At 38.3% G+C, this 19,609-nt stretch overlaps 3 protein-coding genes across 4 annotated transcripts; 1 reads left to right on the top strand and 2 right to left on the bottom strand.

The window, feature by feature from the left end:
• Positions 1-42: 42 nt before the first annotated feature.
• rtraf (RNA transcription, translation and transport factor) lies at positions 43-2,957 on the bottom strand. Its single transcript, XM_084347613.1, has 8 exons — positions 2,787-2,957; positions 2,043-2,167; positions 1,817-1,916; positions 1,433-1,507; positions 1,246-1,334; positions 984-1,052; positions 812-860; positions 43-668 (listed from the first exon to the last, which is right to left on the bottom strand). Exons 1-8 carry the CDS (start codon positions 2,845-2,847, stop codon positions 514-516), a joined length of 723 nt encoding a protein of 240 aa, XP_084203739.1. The 5' UTR covers positions 2,848-2,957; the 3' UTR covers positions 43-513.
• Positions 2,958-3,474: 517 nt separating this feature from the next.
• sap18 (Sin3A-associated protein) lies at positions 3,475-5,385 on the bottom strand. The gene is made up of 4 exons (XM_084347614.1): positions 5,200-5,385; positions 4,156-4,265; positions 3,890-4,012; positions 3,475-3,793 (listed from the first exon to the last, which is right to left on the bottom strand). Exons 1-4 carry the CDS (start codon positions 5,269-5,271, stop codon positions 3,640-3,642), a joined length of 459 nt encoding a protein of 152 aa, XP_084203740.1. The 5' UTR covers positions 5,272-5,385; the 3' UTR covers positions 3,475-3,639.
• Positions 5,386-14,677: 9,292 nt separating this feature from the next.
• On the top strand, positions 14,678-18,209 carry LOC311253200 (gap junction beta-6 protein-like). 2 transcript variants are annotated; one of them, XM_084346985.1, is made up of 7 exons: positions 14,678-14,685; positions 14,831-14,879; positions 15,458-15,629; positions 15,799-15,951; positions 17,154-17,302; positions 17,388-17,594; positions 17,792-18,209. In XM_084346985.1, exons 3-7 carry the CDS (start codon positions 15,459-15,461, stop codon positions 17,886-17,888), a joined length of 777 nt encoding a protein of 258 aa, XP_084203111.1. In that variant the 5' UTR covers positions 14,678-14,685; positions 14,831-14,879; position 15,458; the 3' UTR covers positions 17,889-18,209. The 2 variants fall into 2 exon arrangements, with proteins under 2 accessions (XP_084203111.1, XP_084203112.1); XM_084346986.1 differs by lacking the exon at positions 14,678-14,685 and having other exon boundaries at positions 14,753-14,879; positions 17,388-17,623; positions 17,792-17,877.
• Positions 18,210-19,609: the final 1,400 nt, after the last annotated feature.

The raw sequence follows: 19,609 nt of genomic DNA, 5'->3' as shown, positions 1-19,609 counted from the left end.
TATCACCAAACGACGACCACACAAGAAGCACAGAAGACAAACTCTGTTCAGCTGTATTTATATTTTCCCACACAGCGTCTATGTAAACCATTTCAAAATAAGCTTTTCCTCCACCTGCAAAAAAAGGTTTTCTCCGTAAGACACAAATATAATCGCCGGTTTGAATATTTCGGCAGCTTCTCTGTGGTTTCTGGAGGTTATCAAAGGCTTAAACCGAAGTCTCTGAAGAAATTAGTTTTTAAACTCTTCAGCATCTATAACAACGTGTGTTTTGATGCGTATTTATCGAAACATGTATACCAAAAATGAAAGACAACATGTGAAGACTTGGCATTTTCTCAACTCTAGGAAAATTCCCAATCCGAACAGTCTGATCTCGTGCATCAAAGGAAAAATACAAACTCATTTATGTCCAATTCAAACGATGAAAGACTTCTCCTCTCAAAATCAAATTAAAACCCCCGTGGTTCAGTCCGTCCCTCCTTCCTCCAGCGTCCCTCTTCATCCTCACTCTCATCTGCCGACCTTGCCCAGCCTGTGGTCTGTCTTGGGGTCGGCGATGATGGCTTGAACGGCGACGATGGCCTCGTTGATCTTTGTCTGGAGCTCCCTCAGCTCCTCGATGTGCAGCAGGCGGAGGATCTGGGCTGCTTCGTTCAGAGTTGCGTCTGAGAAGAAAAGTATTTTACTTTTTGGGCCATGAAGTTTTATTGGATACATGTGTTTACGCTTCACATGTCCTAAAAGGTTGGGGACCTCTGCCTGACATCGTCTTCTTTTAAAAATAATAATAAGAAAAAGCAGCACTCACCTCCAGTGTCGAAACCCAAGATGTGCTTGTCTAAAGCTACTGGGATACCCTGGAAATAAGCACATATACAGTGCGTGTCACAAGTGAGTAGAGCTGAGCCGAGCCACGCTATGCAGTGGAAACAAAGCATTCAAGTCTGATACAAAATATGTGCATCTTCAGTGTACAGTACCTCTTTATTCTGGCTGGTTTTAGCAATGGCTTCTTGAGAAAGTCTCTCCTGGATCAGAATACGAATGGCCTGACAGCAGCACGAAGACAAAGACAAACGGATTGATATGACAATTTTCTATTTAACAAGTATATACTGTTGATATAAATAGGTATAAATCTGAAGTTTAGTGAGCCAGAGTCATGAATCTGAGACACAAAATCAAAATTTGTCACGCGAGTACAGAAATCTTAAAGCAAAGAGTGTATGAGCTCAGTTCCACCTTGAGCATAACCAGGTAGTCGTCGTGCCGCTGTATCTTGAGGATGTTGGCCAGAGCCATCACTCCTGCTTTGAAATCTGGAGAATTAACTGCAAAACACAAACGAAGGATGATTTAATCTTTCACCTGAAACAAAGTGATCAAAGTGCATGGATAGGCAGAGGAGCAGAGTAGCGTATCTACTTACCATCGAGGTGGATGAGAGGGTCGGCTGCTTTGCTGCTGGCGGCTGCCAGCGGCTCACAGTTCTTATACTTGTCCACTGAGGAAAGACACAAAACACACCGTCATGTGCATTGAATATTAGCATGTCATGTGAATATTCTACTTCTACCCTTTTTTGTGTCTGTAAAAGGCGGTCTGGTGAGTTGGCATCATTAGAAAACATTATTCCTTTTATAATGTCTCCATCTACTGGTCATCGTCAGTATTACACCATCGTGGCAGAGCATGAATTGCATCTATTATAGCCATATTGTTTGTATAGAGATTATCAGCTTTGCTCAGCAGTCACTTGATCCAGAGTTGTACTTTCACTGACGTCATCTTAAACAACATACTGATATCCTACCATTATCTCCATATTCATATCGTACAGACAGGCCCAGTAACCAGTCCAACGCCTCCTGCCTCTCCTGAACTCCAAATGGACAGTTCACGTCCTGCAAGTACTGCACACAGGAAAAGGACACTCAAACACATATACTTGTACACCCATTCATTCAGCTTTAAGGTGGTGTTTTCTGTAAGGTCCAGATTTCTCAGTGACTGGCAGTATGATGGTGGTCTGGTCTCACCTTCTGGTAGGCTTTGGGCCAGTCTGAGCTGGGGATGTTCCTCAGGTTTCCTCTGTCCTCAATTTTATAATGTCTAATCTTCTGGTCCTCTAGCCACACAACGCAGTTCCTAAATTGAGTCTCATCTGGGCAGAGAGGACAGACAGAGACACATCAGCAAATCAATGGACACATGGCAACATCTCAGCAGCTACATGTTGTAATGTAGCGTCGTAAATAAGAAGCAGCTGGATAAATCAACGACTAGATCTCAGCCTCAATAATGTCTGCTAAATAGCTAGTTATCACAGGACGCAAATGGGTAGCTAGCACTGCTAAAGGCACAACTTTGACAGTGTTATATTAAAGATTACAGTCTAGCAATAAGCCCAAAATCTGAGTGGTCATATTCACATAAAATGTCCTTTTTCAGAATGTTGCTAAATTGCTCGCTTTAAAGTTGGGATGTAGCACTAATTTCATGGGTAAAACTGAGCGTTTTCTTTCAACTGTATAGTGAATTTTAAAATTAGTTAAGCCGAATAAAAGTGAAGTATACTAAGAGGTTGTACAATGTTGTGTGCTACCTTCTAACAAACGTATAGGTTTTTAAGCCCAAAAGTATCATAAAACGACTATTTTATATTCAGAGTTTGGTATGTCGTTGTCTCCAGTGACAGACATTCTACACGCATACACGTTAGCCGGCTCCACGTTTAACTCAGTTAACCAACGTCAAGCGGTCTTTGAAGAGTTTTTTCTCACCTGTGCAGTCAAATGCATCGGGGTTGTGATAATCTAGTGCTGTCAGTTTTCTCCGAAACATTTCTACGTCTGTTTTGTGTATAAATCACCGCAATCTGCAGCTAACAGTATGCTAACTTGGCTGTGTATTCTGCTAGCTGTCAGTATGTGGTATTGCGCATGCGCTGCCGGAGAGTCTACGATTTCCTGTTTATACTATCAAAATAAAACTACTTACTGACCACCTAAACTGTCTGTATAGCATTTTTTTTTATATCTGGCCTTTACCCTATGATTTTTTGATAGATATCAGGTGTTTTCTGTTCTCCAAGTACTCAAAAGCACAGATTTTGATTTAGAATATTTTCTTATGCGCAAAAACTCCAGCAGTTTTGAGTTGCATTTAGGTCATTTCAGTTTTGGAAGTCAACCGTAATTTAAAAAATCTAAATGAAAATGTTTTACAACCAGCTCCCAAGATTCCCAGAACCGTTACAATTTACTGTATTAGTTGTTTCCATTAATTTGAAACCACACCGAGAGGCCACTAAGCATTCTGACTCCAAATAGATATGGGACTGGGACACCTTGTCAGACAAAATGGTGGGTGTCTACATAATAAACCTTCCTGTGCTCAAAAACATCCACAAATTCAACATTTAATTCCCGTTACCTTCTCATAGTATGTGACACAGAAAAAGGCAGAAGGTTTGTTGAAAATGACAACTTTATTACACGAAACATTTTAGAAAACGAGGCAAAAACCATCCAAGATGATGCAAAGGCAAAAAAAAATAAAGAAAAAAAACTCTTCAGGTTGATGTGTGTGGGTTTATGTATGCATGTCGGTACGTGTGTTAATGCATGTGCAAGTTCAGAAGGGCCTCATGCGTGTAAGGGGTGGGGCTCTGTTGGGCGGCGTGATAGCTATATCCAGATAATCTCCGATCTGGAAGCGCTGAGACTGCAACGTCATGGAGTCATCCGTGCCCTTCCTGCCAGACACAGTACTGCCAATATCCTTCAACCTGAGAAGGAGGACAGGAACATATTTCAATATACAGTGGGCTCAAATTCACCACACCAGTTAGCAAGTGGACTGCTCCTTCTGGAGTGATACCAACCTGTACACTTTCCCTCTGGGATCAGGGTAGACAATGTTAAAACTGAAGTGGGTCCCCTTTTTCCGAGCCTCTGGATAAACTTCCTTCACCAGGCTGGTCAGCTCCTTCAGTGTAGCATCCATCCTTAAAAAGAGCTCAGAGAATCAGACACCTTCTCCAAACACTAACTGAATAAGGCGTCTTACAAACTCAACTGCAATCTCTGGCAAATGCTCCTTTGACACATACAACAACGGAGAAATACAGTAAGATGTACTTGGTCTTACCATGTGTATATTTGCAGTTCGCTAGAGGGAACGTTGCCACGGGCAAACTCATCTGGTCGGTGGTGTCTGCCACTGTTGGTGGTGAACACTCGCAGCAGAAGGGGGCAGGTCTGGAAGCATTACACAAGAGTATTAGACAAAGTAAAGTGTGCAGAATGGCTGACTGTGCAACACAAAATACAATCACAAGAAGTTATAAAATGTAATAGACTGCTGTTGATGAACATGAATGTGTTGTTGAAATATTCAGCATGACCTCCTGGATTTGAACCCATTACACTCATTCATGTACACTCATACTCAGGGTACATATTTATTAATTTTCAAAGTTTGCTCTGAATGATAAGGTAAGCTATTGCGTCTACCTTCACAGTGGTGGAGTTTCGGACCTTTACTGCCCTCTAGTGGCCACTTCAAGTGACTACAACTCGACATTTTTAGCTCCAATACACTGTACACCCCAAATGAGTGGAGGTGGCCATAATGTTAGACACACCTGAAATACCTGACCTGTGCCACTGGAAATATGGGGTGCAAAACGCAAAGAAGTAGCATTTGCCAGACTACTAAGCCGTCTACAGTAATTTATATTGCTAAACTGGGTGTTGTTTGACCATTAAAACATTAAAATTTCATCACACGCATTGTTTTAATGACATTTTTCCCAGTCCACGAGGCCGACGTTTGGTCAAACATTAATACCAAAGTCTGAAGTCAAGCAACATAATCTACAAGACGTCTTTATCTTTTTATAGGTGACGAATACACATCCATTAGTATCTATGGAGCCATTAGCTTGCACGCTAGCACGCTGCAGAAGTTGCTAACTTACCCAATCAATTTCCTTTCATTTACATTAACTTCTTATGTAGAGCATCACGCAACTTGAGAAACTAACGAAGAAATGGCTTTCTAACTATGTTCTCAGTGTGTTGGAGTTTGTCCACCTCATAAATCATCCGGTCTCCTCACTGTTAAGTTAGCATTTAAGGCTAGCAGAGCGGAGCTAGCTTACGCTCGAGCTCATAAGGTAAACAACCTCACCTTCTCTCGGTCAATGGGCTTCTCTGGCTCCTTCTTGATTTCTTCCTGTGTAATCCGCGACTCGAGGGCCATTTTTATTTTTCACCGATATATGGACCCAGTTGAGTATTTTTCTGCCACCTTGCTTCGATATTTCTCGAGCTGCTGTAGCAACGAATGAGACCGGGGCTGTTTCCGTTTCCGGTGAAGTTTAAGCGGCTGAATTTAGCAGCCAGTGACGTCAGTGTCGCCCCCTGCTGGTTAGGAGAGAGTATCAGACTCAGAATCAGAATCAGAAATACTTTATTATCCCGAGGGGAGATTGTTTGTGTTACAGCTGCTCCCACTCAAAGTTCAGAATATGCAATAATAATAATAATAATAATAATAATAATAATAATAATAATAATAGTAATATCAATATCAATCACTGTATTTCTACTGTGTGCTGTGTATTTCTACTGTGTATTTCTATTGTGTATTTCAGTTGTGTATTTCTACTGTGTACTGTGTATTTCTGCTGTGTGCTGTGTATTTCTACTGTGTATTTCTACTGTGTATTTCTACTGTGTACTGTATATTTCTACTTTGTGCTGTGTATTTCGATTGTGTATTTCTACTGTGTATTTCTGATGTGTATTTCTAATGTGTATTTCTACTGTGTATTTCTGATGTGTATTTCTAATGTGTATTTCTGATGTGTATTTCTACTGTGTATTTCTGATGTGTATTTCTAATGTGTATTTCTGATGTGTATTTCTACTGTATATTTCAGCTGTGTATTTCTACTGTGTGCTGTGTATTTCTACTGTGTATTTCTGATGTGTATTTCTACTGTGTATTTCTACTGTGTGCTGTGTATTTCTATTGTGTATTTCTACTGTGTATTTCTGATGTGTATTTCTACTGTGTATTCCTGATGTGTATTTCTACTGTGTATTTCTACTGTGCATTTATGATGTGTATTTCTACTGTGCATTTCAGTTGTGTATTTCTACTGTGTACTGTGTATTTCTGCTGTGTGCTGTGTATTTCAACTGTGTATTTCTCCTGTGTACTGTGTATTTCTACTGTGTATTTCTATTGTGTATTTCAGTTGTGTATTTCTACTGTGTACTGTGTATTTCTGCTGTGTGCTGTGTATTTCTACTTTGTATTTCTACTGTGTATTTCTACCGTGTACTGTATATTTCTACTTTGTGCTGTGTATTTCGATTGTGTATTTCTACTGTGTATTTCTGATGTGTATTTCTAATGTGTATTTCTACTGTGTATTTCTGATGTGTATTTCTAATGTGTATTTCTGATGTGTATTTCTACTGTGTATTTCTGATGTGTATTTCTAATGTGTATTTCTGATGTGTATTTCTACTGTATATTTCAGCTGTGTATTTCTACTGTGTACTGTGTATTTCTACTGTGTATTTCTGATGTGTATTTCTACTGTGTGCTGTGTATTTCTATTGTGTATTTCTACTGTGTATTTCTACTGTGTATTCCTGATGTGTATTTCTACTGTGTATTTCTACTGTGCATTTATGATGTGTATTTCTACTGTGTATTTCTACTGTGTATTTCTGATGTGTATTTCTACTGTGTATTCCTGATGTGTATTTCTACTGTGTATTTCTACTGTGCATTTATGATGTGTATTTCTACTGTGTATTTCTAATGTGTATTTCTGATGTGTATTTCTACTGTATATTTCAGCTGTGTATTTCTACTGTGTACTGTGTATTTCTACTGTGTATTTCTGATGTGTATTTCTACTGTGTATTTCTACTGTGTGCTGTGTATTTCTATTGTGTATTTCTACTGTGTATTTCAGTTGTGTATTTCTACTGTGTACTGTGTATTTCTGCTGTGTGCTGTGTATTTCTACTGTGTATTTCTACTGTGTATTTCTACTGTGTACTGTATATTTCTACTTTTTGCTGTGTATTTCGATTGTGTATTTCTACTGTGTATTTCTGATGTGTATTTCTAATGTGTATTTCTACTGTGTATTTCTGATGTGTATTTCTAATGTGTATTTCTGATGTGTATTTCTACTGTGTATTTCTGATGTGTATTTCTAATGTGTATTTCTGATGTGTATTTCTACTGTATATTTCAGCTGTGTATTTCTACTGTGTACTGTGTATTTCTACTGTGTATTTCTGATGTGTATTTCTACTGTGTATTTCTACTGTGTGCTGTGTATTTCTATTGTGTATTTCTACTGTGTATTTCTGATGTGTATTTCTACTGTGTATTCCTGATGTGTATTTCTACTGTGTATTTCTACTGTGCATTTATGATGTGTATTTCTACTGTGTATTTCTACTGTGTATTTCTGATGTGTATTTCTACTGTGTGCTGTGTATTTCTATTGTGTATTTCTACTGTGTATTTCTGATGTGTATTTCTACTGTGTATTCCTGATGTGTATTTCTACTGTGTATTTCTACTGTGCATTTCAGTTGTGTATTTCTACTGTGTACTGTGTATTTCTGCTGTGTGCTGTGTATTTCAACTGTGTATTTCTCCTGTGTACTGTGTATTTCTACTGTGTATTTCTATTGTGTATTTCAGTTGTGTATTTCTACTGTGTACTGTGTATTTCTGCTGTGTGCTGTGTATTTCTACTTTGTATTTCTACTGTGTATTTCTACCGTGTACTGTATATTTCTACTTTGTGCTGTGTATTTCGATTGTGTATTTCTACTGTGTATTTCTGATGTGTATTTCTAATGTGTATTTCTACTGTGTATTTCTGATGTGTATTTCTAATGTGTATTTCTGATGTGTATTTCTACTGTGTATTTCTGATGTGTATTTCTAATGTGTATTTCTGATGTGTATTTCTACTGTATATTTCAGCTGTGTATTTCTACTGTGTACTGTGTATTTCTACTGTGTATTTCTGATGTGTATTTCTACTGTGTATTTCTACTGTGTGCTGTGTATTTCTATTGTGTATTTCTACTGTGTATTTCTGATGTGTATTTCTACTGTGTATTCCTGATGTGTATTTCTACTGTGTATTTCTACTGTGCATTTATGATGTGTATTTCTACTGTGTATTTCTACTGTGTATTTCTGATGTGTATTTCTACTGTGTGCTGTGTATTTCTATTGTGTATTTCTACTGTGTATTTCTGATGTGTATTTCTACTGTGTATTCCTGATGTGTATTTCTACTGTGTATTTCTACTGTGCATTTCAGTTGTGTATTTCTACTGTGTACTGTGTATTTCTGCTGTGTGCTGTGTATTTAAACTGTGTATTTCTCCTGTGTACTGTGTATTTCTACTGTGTATTTCTATTGTGTATTTCAGTTGTGTATTTCTACTGTGTACTGTGTATTTCTGCTGTGTGCTGTGTATTTCTACTTTGTATTTCTACTGTGTATTTCTACCGTGTACTGTATATTTCTACTTTGTGCTGTGTATTTCGATTGTGTATTTCTACTGTGTATTTCTGATGTGTATTTCTAATGTGTATTTCTACTGTGTATTTCTGATGTGTATTTCTAATGTGTATTTCTGATGTGTATTTCTACTGTGTATTTCTGATGTGTATTTCTAATGTGTATTTCTGATGTGTATTTCTACTGCATATTTCAGCTGTGTATTTCTACTGTGTACTGTGTATTTCTACTGTGTGCTGTGTATTTCTATTGTGTATTTCTACTGTGTATTTCTGATGTGTATTTCTACTGTGTATTCCTGATGTGTATTTCTACTGTGTATTTCTACTGTGCATTTATGATGTGTATTTCTACTGTGTATTTCTACTGTGTATTTCTGATGTGTATTTCTACTGTGTATTCCTGATGTGTATTTCTACTGTGTATTTCTACTGTGCATTTATGATGTGTATTTCTACTGTGTATTTCTACTGTGTACTGTGTATTTCTACTGTGTATTTCTGATGTGTATTTCTACTGTGTATTTCTACTGTGTGCTGTGTATTTCTATTGTGTATTTCTACTGTGTATTCCTGATGTGTATTTCTACTGTGTATTTCTACTGTGCATTTATGATGTGTATTTCTACTGTGTATTTCTACTGTGTATTTCTGATGTGTATTTCTACTGTGTCTTCCTGATGTGTATTTCTACTGTGTATTTCTACTGTGCATTTATGATGTGTATTTCTACTGTGTATTTCTAATGTGTATTTCTGATGTGTATTTCTACTGTATATTTCAGCTGTGTATTTCTACTGTGTACTGTGTATTTCTACTGTGTATTTCTACTGTGTATTTCTACTGTGTGCTGTGTATTTCTATTGTGTATTTCTACTGTGTATTCCTGGTGTGTATTTCTACTGTGTATTTCTACTGTGTGCTGTGTATTTCTATTGTGTATTTCTACTGTGTATTCCTGGTGTGTATTTCTACTGTGTATTTCTGATGTGTATTTCTACTGTGTATTTCTACTGTGCATTTATGATGTGTATTTCTGATGTGTATTTCTACTGTATATTTCAGCTGTGTATTTCTACTGTGTATTTCTACTGTGTATTTCTGATGTGTATTTCTACTGTGTATTTCTACTGTGTGCTGTGTATTTCTATTGTGTATTTCTACTGTGTATTTCTGATGTGTATTTCTACTGTGTATTCCTGATGTGTATTTCTACTGTGTATTTCTACTGTGCATTTATGATGTGTATTTCTACTGTGTATTTCTACTGTGTATTTCTGATGTGTATTTCTACTGTGTATTTCTACTGTGTGCTGTGTATTTCTATTGTGTATTTCTGATGTGTATTTCTACTGTATATTTCAGCTGTGTATTTCTACTGTGTACTGTGTATTTCTACTGTGTATTTCTGATGTGTATTTCTACTGTGTATTTCTACTGTGTGCTGTGTATTTCTATTGTGTATTTCTACTGTGTATTTCTGATGTGTATTTCTACTGTGTATTCCTGATGTGTATTTCTACTGTGTATTTCTACTGTGCATTTATGATGTGTATTTCTGATGTGTATTTCTACTGTGTATTTCTGATGTGTATTTCTAATGTGTATTTCTGATGTGTATTTCTACTGTATATTTCAGCTGTGTATTTCTACTGTCTACTGTGTATTTCTACTGTGTATTTCTGATGTGTATTTCTACTGTGTATTTCTACTGTGTGCTGTGTATTTCTATTGTGTATTTCTACTGTGTATTCCTGATGTATATTTCTACTGTGTATTTCTGATGTGTATTTCTACTGTGTATTTCTACTGTGCATTTATGATGTGTATTTCTGATGTGTATTTCTACTGTATATTTCAGCTGTGTATTTCTACTGTGTATTTCTACTGTGTATTTCTGATGTGTATTTCTACTGTGTATTTCTACTGTGTGCTGTGTATTTCTATTGTGTATTTCTACTGTGTATTTCTGATGTGTATTTCTACTGTGTATTCCTGATGTGTATTTCTACTGTGTATTTCTACTGTGCATTTATGATGTGTATTTCTACTGTGTATTTCTACTGTGTATTTCTGATGTGTATTTCTACTGTGTATTTCTACTGTGTGCTGTGTATTTCTATTGTGTATTTCTGATGTGTATTTCTACTGTATATTTCAGCTGTGTATTTCTACTGTGTACTGTGTATTTCTACTGTGTATTTCTGATGTGTATTTCTACTGTGTGCTGTGTATTTCTATTGTGTATTTCTACTGTGTATTTCTGATGTGTATTTCTACTGTGTATTCCTGATGTGTATTTCTACTGTGTATTTCTACTGTTCATTTGTGATGTGTATTTCTACTGTGTATTTCTACTGTGTATTTCTGATGTGTATTTCTAATGTGTATTTCTGATGTGTATTTCTACTGTATATTTCAGCTGTGTATTTCTACTGTCTACTGTGTATTTCTACTGTGTATTTCTGATGTGTATTTCTACTGTGTATTTCTACTGTGTGCTGTGTATTTCTATTGTGTATTTCTACTGTGTATTCCTGATGTATATTTCTACTGTGTATTTCTGATGTGTATTTCTACTGTGTATTTCTGATGTGTATTTCTACTGTGTATTTCTACTGTGTATTTCTACTGTGTGCTGTGTATTTCTATTGTGTATTTCTACTGTGTATTCCTGATGTATATTTCTACTGTGTATTTCTGATGTGTATTTCTACTGTGAACTGTGTATTTCTACTGTGTATTTCTGATGTGTATTTCTACTGTGTATTTCTACTGTGTGCTGTGTATGTCGACTGCGTATTTCTGATGTGTATTTCTACTGTGTGCTGTGTATTTCAACTGTATATTTCTACTGTATGCTGTGTATTTCTACTATGTATTTCTACTGTGCATTTATGATGTGTATTTCTACTGAGTATTTCTACTGTGTGCTGTGTATTCCTACTATGTATTTCTGATGTGTGTTGTGTATTCTACTGCGTGCTGTGTATTTCTACTGTGTATTTCTACTGTGTGCTGTGTATTTCAACTGTATACTTATACTGTGTGCTGTGTATTTCTACTATGTATTTCTACTGTGCATTTATGATGTGTATTTTTACTGTGTATTTCAGCTGTGTATTTTTACTGTGTGCTGTGTATTTCAACTGCGTATTTCTACTGTGTGCGGTGTATTTCTACTGTGTATTTCTACTGTGCATTTATGATGTGTATTTCTACTGTGTATTTCTACTGTGTATTTCTGATGTGTATTTCTACTGTGAACGGTGTATTTCTACTGTGTATTTCTGATGTGTATTTCTACTGTGAACTGTGTATTTCTACTGTGTATTCCTGATGTGTATTTCTACTGTGTATTTCCGATGTGTATTTCTACTGTGAACTGTGTATTTCTACTGTGTATTTCTGATGTGTATTTCTACTGTGTGCTGTGTATGTCTACTGTGTATTTCTGATGTGTATTTCTACTGTGTGCTGTGTATGTCTACTGTGTATTTCTGATGTCTATTTCTACTGTGTGATGTGTATTTCAACTGTATATTTCTACTGTGTGCTGTGTATTTCTACTATGTATTTCTACTGTGCATTTATGATGTGTATTTCTACTGTGTGCTGTGTATTCCTACTATGTATTTCTGATGCGTGCTGTGTATTTCTACTGTGTGCTGTGTATTTCTACTATGTATGTCTGATGTGTGCTGTGTATTTCTACTGTGTATTTCTACTGTGTGCTGTGTATTTCTACTATGTATTTCTGATGCGTGCTGTGTATTTCTACTGTGTGCTGTGTATTTCTACTATGTATGTCTGATGTGTGCTGTGTATTTCTACTGTGTATTTCTACTGTGTGCTGTGTATTTCTACTATGTATTTCTGATGCGTGCTGTGTATTTCTACTGTGTGCTGTGTATTTCTACTATGTATGTCTGTTGTGTGCTGTGTATTTCTACTGTGTATTTCTACTGTGTGCTGTGTATTTCTACTATGTATTTCTGATGTGTGCTGTGTATTTCTACATTAAGTAGTATTTCTACTTACTATAGAGTATGCATCGTTTGAAATGCTGCACAGTAATTGATTTAGATTATCAATTGAAAAGAAATGACAGTTATTACTTTATCCACAGCCTTTTCTTTTACATAGGACAAAACATTTATTATTATTATTATTTACTTACATATGATAAATAAATAAACAAGCCACCTCACTATCATGGGGACATAAATTCACACTTTAAGCGACTAAATCCTTTAAAAAGCGATTGAAGATCAACATATTTTGCGATCACTTGTGATTTTACTGCATGAAGTCTGGTCGATGGCACTTTCCCATGCATCTTAATTTATTTCCTAATCCTTTTAAAATGCTCCTCCCTTTAAACATGGCACACCGCAGCTTCATCACAAAGTACAGTGCAGAAACATCCCAGCAATGAGACGATACTGTAAAGCACCGAAGAAATCTGAATAGAGGGGCTGATCCAGGACCAGTCGGCCAAGTCCACCTACAGAACCGAGACCTGCTATTCAGTCACATGCTGCTCTTCCCCCTCACTCATTACAGTGTGTGTGTCGACGGTAACATGCATGTGAGTGTTGTACAGTGTGTGTCTGTACAGTCTGTGGCTGTGTGTGTATCCTGACACTGGCTCCCTCTGTTCTCCTGCTGGCTGGCTGATCAGGAGCTACTCTAACAATCAGCTCTATTTTACCTCTCTCTCTCTCTTTCTCCCTACTCATTCACTTTGTGTGACCCAGCATCCCCACCCCATCCTCACCACCACCACCACCACCACCACCAGAATGGACAGCTTGAAACAATCCGCCAGCCTTTCCCTTTCTCCCCCCTTTTTTTTGTTTTTGTTTTTGTTTTTTTAAGCCTGGTCCTGACTGACAGATCGAACAGTGGCTCTTTGAGTCCAGCCCTGACACTGATATCCATTCATTGATATGCATCAGGAATAAGTGTCGCTGTTATTCCCCTAATGACTCCATTAGAATCACTAACGCCCTCTCTGGGTCAACCCAGGACGTTTCCTGTCCCTGGAGATCACTGCTGTCATTCTGTACGGTCATGTTACATGCAGAGTGTACAAACCACCAAAAACCACTCTTACTTCATGACATTTGTCATCAAAACGATAATCATTAAACAAGATTCTTAATATTTTCATTTCTGTAGCTCAAGCAGAATATGTCACAGCTTTTTCTAAAGGTTTCATTTCACTTTCACTGTGAGCGTCCACAGTGTAAACAGAGGAAGTTGGTTTTTGCTCCCACTCTTCAGCAAACAGTGTGGAAAGCTCATCGGTCACAGTCATTAGCAGCACACAGAGCTGCACTGTCCTGCAGGCCGACCGCTGCCAAGTGATGCTTTGGATCTGAAAAGTCTCTACCTGTGTCCTGTTACAGTCACAGAGGGATCACACACACACACACACACACACACACACAGATACACACACACACACACACACACACACACACACACACACACACCTTTTCACTACAGTTTGCTCTTTCAAACCGCCGACCTCCTTGCCTCATGGGCAGCCTGTAAGAACAGATGGGGACCTTTTAATATCTGCTGATTAAAGTTGGTGTGAAATATTGGTTGTAAATATATTTAATGTGGAATTAATATTGGTACCATGGCATAATTGAAAGATCCTTTTGGAGCTGAGTGTCAGCAGTAAGGACTAAAAATCAAGTCACCATAACTTTTGCTGCTTTAATTTTCACCATTATGGGTTTTAGATTGAATGATTTTCCACTGCTTTCATCATTCACTCTCACAGAAACGGTCTCATCAGTATTCTGTACATCCACACAGAGCGACAAACACAGTACGCAGTGGTGACATTTCAAATGAAATCAAAATCACGTCACAGTTTTTTTTCTCCTTGCTTCATTTCTCCTTAAACATTATCCCCATTTCTGCTTTATGTCATATTCGTGTGGCATCTTCCTCCAAAACAAAATTATTTTTTGTTTTATTCTGAAAGTCAACACAGGAAGCGATCACATAATGTTGTGGCTGGCTCTACGCTGGTGGCGCATCTTTTCTTGCATGCAAAGGAATCAGGAGCTGCAGGTTTGTGTTTTGATCAGGATATTAGATCCAGATCCCATTTAATTGAATTGAATTGAATCTATTTTAATTAGATTTTTATCATAGTGTACTACAGTATATACTGATGTGACAGTGCGCTGATGCTGTTTGTTTTCATGCTGGAAAGGACCATGTGGACTATTTTCCTGCAAACTACCTGACTCTCCAGACACGAGGTGAGAAAAGTTTTCAGCCTCTTGATTTCTTGAAATGAAAAGAATAACTCACTTTTGGAAAACAAAAAAATATATTGATCATAACTTGTACTTTTTTACTTTTAAGGAAGCATATTATAACTGGAATTAATTGAGCTTAATGAATATATACATGTAATCGATATATCAGTACATATCAATTAAATAATCGATAACTCGATTAGTGGTTGGATGTGAATGGTGACTGTAGTAGTGGGTTTGTACAGTGCGCTCAGTGTGTTTTTTAGTCGAGTGGGCTTAGTTCAGTACAGTCCACAGTGGGCAGAGAGGTTCATCGGTTCACATGAATGCTGGCGCTGGGCCTTCTCTCCTCCTCCTCTCACTTTCATTCCTTTTCATCCTCTTCCTCGTTCAAACTTCTCTTTTGTTTCGTCGCCTGTCTCTGCTTTCATCCGTTGCCACTGCCTTCCTTCTCAGTTTCCATCAGATGAGGAGTTCAGAGGAAGCAGCCCGACCTGGTACAAACACACAGCTTTCACACTGACGGTCGCTCTCGTCCTCTCTCGTGTGTGTCCTCATGTTTGTGACTGTGTCCTCAGGATGTCTTGGCCCGCTCTGTACACTCAGCTAGTCGGGGCAAACCGCCACTCCACCAGCTTGGGTAAAATCTGGCTCTCGGTGCTGTTTATCTTTCGGGTCATGGTGCTAGTTGTGGCTGCTGAGAGCGTCTGGGGGGACGAACAGTCTGACTTCACCTGTAACACACTGCAGGTAGGGCGCCCAGCCGGTTATGTATCTGTTTTCATGTCTCATATATAAGATGTCATGTCATCAAGGTGTCTTTTACCTGTGTGACTTCCTGTGGATCCAGTAGATTTTGGAGCACCACACTTACATTTCCAGTGTCGTAACAATCCCTGTGTCCGTCTCTGTCTTTCAGCCTGGCTGTGAAAACGTCTGCTATGATCAGTTCTTCCCCGTGTCCCACATCCGTCTCTGGTGTCTCCAGCTTGTCTTTGTCTCCACACCAACGCTGCTGGTCGCGATGTATGTGGCCTATCGTAACCATAGAGATAAGAGGAGGCTCCTACAGGTGTGTGTGCTGTTTGATTTGTCTGTTGTCCTCATGGCAGAGAAACAAGGTGGTCTTATTTCATGTGATGTGATGACTTGTCTTGTTCTGTCATGTCTTTTCTGCACGTTTTACCCTGTTTTATGTTGTCATGTCATACAATGTCTTGCTTTATATCTTAATGCTTCATGTCTTTTCTTGACTAATCTTGTTTCGTCATGTCGTGATTGATCGCAACTTATCCTGTTTTGTTTTTTATCTTGTCAAGTCACGTCTTGTTTTATCACATCATGTTTCATGCCTTATCATGTTTTATTTCATCTGTCATTCCACGACATGTCTTATTTTCTTTTATCTTGTCAAGTCACATTTTTTCTTATCTTACTTTCTTATCTTATTATCGGGAATTCCAGCGTTCGCACTGCATTTTCAGCAGGAAATGCATTTCCTAATTTCATTTTGTCAGGTCACATCGCCTTTTACTTTATCTCATCATGCCACAGGTGGCAGTCTTTTTGTGCCATGAGCTGTCATGTCTTGTCGGGGGGTAACCGCCATTCCAACATGAGGCCCTTATTGTCGGAATGGCAACACTTAAACCTTTAGTTAAGCGTCCCACCATTCCGACAAATTTTTCCTCCTAAGGTCGGAATGGCGGTATTTTTTCGTGTTTTAAACGTGTTGCCATTCCGACACATCTTTTAAAAGGGTTAAGGTTAGGGCTACGGGTTGCGGGTTAGTATTAGCCTTGTCGGAATGCCGGGACAAAACTTTGGCGGAACGTTCACATGTCAGAATAGCGGTAAGTCGGAATGGCGGTATGTCGGAATGGCGGTATGTCGGAATTTTGGGATGTCGGTATTTTGGGATGTCGGAATGCCAGCATGTAACCTGTCTTGTCATGTCACATCATGTATTTCTTGTTGTGTTTCGCCTTGTTTTCTCGTGTCATGCCGTACCTTGTCTTTTTTTATCAAGTCATGTCATCTCGTGTTGTGTCATATCATGTCCTTCCTGGCCATTTCTCTTCTTGTTTTATCTTGCTATGTCACATCATTTCAGGTCTTGACTTGTCTTATTTTATTTGTTGTCATCTCTTGCCTCATCTTGTGACTTTATGTCCTCTCTTCTCCTGCACTACATTCACAAATCATGTGATGGCATGACTTGACAGTGTCGCCTCTTGTCTGGTTTTGTTCATGACCCGTCGTCCTGTGTGACAGGGTTCTGGTAGAGCTGGTTTCCTCAGCAACAGAGGCCAGGATGAAGAGCTGGAGACTCTGAAGAAACGGAGACTCCCGATAGCTGGTGCCCTCTGGTGGACGTACGCCTGCAGCCTGGTGTTCAGGCTGCTGTTTGAAGGAGGCTTCATGTAAGACCTGTTCATCACATTGCTGGTTTTGTATATATTCATACCATGTTGCCTGTCTCCATACAGCATCTATATGTGTCTCCAGGTATGCCCTCTACGTGGTATACGATGGTTTCCAGATGCCACGGCTGGTGCAGTGTGACCAGTGGCCGTGTCCCAACCTGGTGGACTGTTTCATTTCAAGGCCCACCGAGAAAACCATCTTCACTGTTTTCATGGCCACTGCCTCTTCCATCTGCATGGTCCTTAACATGGCTGAGCTCGCGTATCTTGTCGCCAAGGCTGTCACTAGGTAGAGGTATTAATCAGTCAGACTGTCAGGTGATTAATCAACTGATTAATTTATGAATTATTCCAGCAATTGTTGTTTTTAGCAATGTTTAAACTACTGGTTGTGTATTCCACATGTGTTTGAGTCATACAACTGTCCGTCATCTGGATTATCAAAATGCAGACAGTCTTTAAATCCACGTGTATTTTGTTTTTCAGGTGTCTCTGTGGTCAGAAGGAGAGGAAAACATGCCGAAAATCGAGCAGAGAAAGATCGCAGAACAAGACGAACCACAAATTACTCGTCTCAGCCTGAGGGAGCAGCAACACAGTGGATGATACACGAAGAAGAAAGACTTTCCAAAGACTTGAAACACTTTAAAAAGCTGCGTAATTACAAAGAATGACCCAAAACATGTGTAAATACGACTGAACATTTTCTATGATGCCTCCTGAGGTCTTAAAATGTAACATTCAGTGGGTGGAGAGGATGGAATCAGTGTCGACAACTCAAAAAACTGTACAAAGTTTATGATTTTAACTTTAGACAAACACACACACACATAGAAAACTGTTTCTGTTTTTAATGGATTCATTGAATAACAGCGCATTGAATACAAATGCTCTCACCGTTTCTCACTTTATGTCCACAAATAAAGTTTCATCTTATCTTAACTGTGTGCTAGTCTCATGATTTAAGTTGCTCTGGTCTTGGAAAATGAAACCGACTTACATAAGGATTATTTTTTTGCATATCATCAGGTGCATCACACAAATGGAAACGAATCAAATGTCGTCTAATGTATAAAATGTCGTCACACTTTTTTTCCTTTTAATGCAATCTGCAACCACAACACTAGATGCCACTGAATCCTACATACTGCTCCTTTAAAACAACAATATATTGTAGTTTATTAAACCCCAGTTCTGGCTAAAACTTCAACTAAGTCGTACACTACAGAAGATTTTTGGCTGATGCCTGCAAAGCGGCACAGTCAGCGGATAAGTTACTGGAGAACCAGAAGATGCCTGGAGGGTTTTCTTTTTTTTTTTTTCAGGACAAGGTGACGTAGTGATGTAAAAGGGTATTGGCTTATAGGATGTGTCAAAATAGATATAAATCATATATATTTATTTATTTTATACATGTATCAGCTAAAGGATGAGGCTGAAGCATTGATGACACTGATTTCCATCAGGGAGTTTTGCTTTTGTTCTTTCTCACAGTATCTGTAATTTACAGATCCTTACTGCTGATGTTGTATTTTAAACTATGATGGTAAGTCATGAAAAAAAAGGGAAAAACTGTGTAAATGTTCCTACAGTAGAAAAATTAGGGGGGGAAAAGGAACTGGAGCAGATGTGATCTACTGTATTGATCTCTGGTGACCTCTGCTGGTGACCAGCAGCCCCTGCAGCACCTCTGACAGTTGTGGGTCGCCCACCCCTCCTCTGAGGGACAGACAAAACAAAGTTACAACAGAAATGTCTGATCAGGAGGTGATGTCATCCTATAACGAGCGGCCACGGTGAAATAGCTGTTCAAATCGCTCGGCCTGCTATAAAGCAACAGGCTACCTTTTATAAATTCAAAATATGTGGAGCTACGAGCCGACACAACTTTTTAAAAAGTATCGTTGAAAGTATCTGCAGGACATGCTAACTTAAATAGTACGCAGGCTTTTAGTTATTTGTTTTTCTTTAAAGGAGCACTATGTAGTTTTGAGGAAGACATCAGAATAGAAACTGATTTGTTTTCTATTCCTAAACAAACTAAATAAACTCTCTTTGTTCTCAACTTAAAGGACAACACAACTTCATTTTACTTTGTGTATATGTGTTTTCTTCAAACAGTGTTCTGGGGCCTTATTTTCCTCTGAGAACAGCTTGTTTATTCACTTATTCACTACAACAATAAATATTTGAGTTTGTATCACTCATTAATATTATAAATATCAGAGATTGGATTTCTTCTCTAAAACAACACAGCGCTCCTTTAATGCCAGTTTTTGTTGTTGTTACTCATTTGTCCAGATT

Source organism: Pagrus pagrus (genome assembly GCF_965226575.1).
Source record: "Pagrus pagrus genome assembly, chromosome: 24".
NCBI classification, from domain to species: Eukaryota; Metazoa; Chordata; class Actinopteri; order Spariformes; family Sparidae; genus Pagrus; species Pagrus pagrus.
Note: the sequence above shows the minus strand (reverse complement) of the source record. Positions and strands in the feature narration are given on the sequence as shown.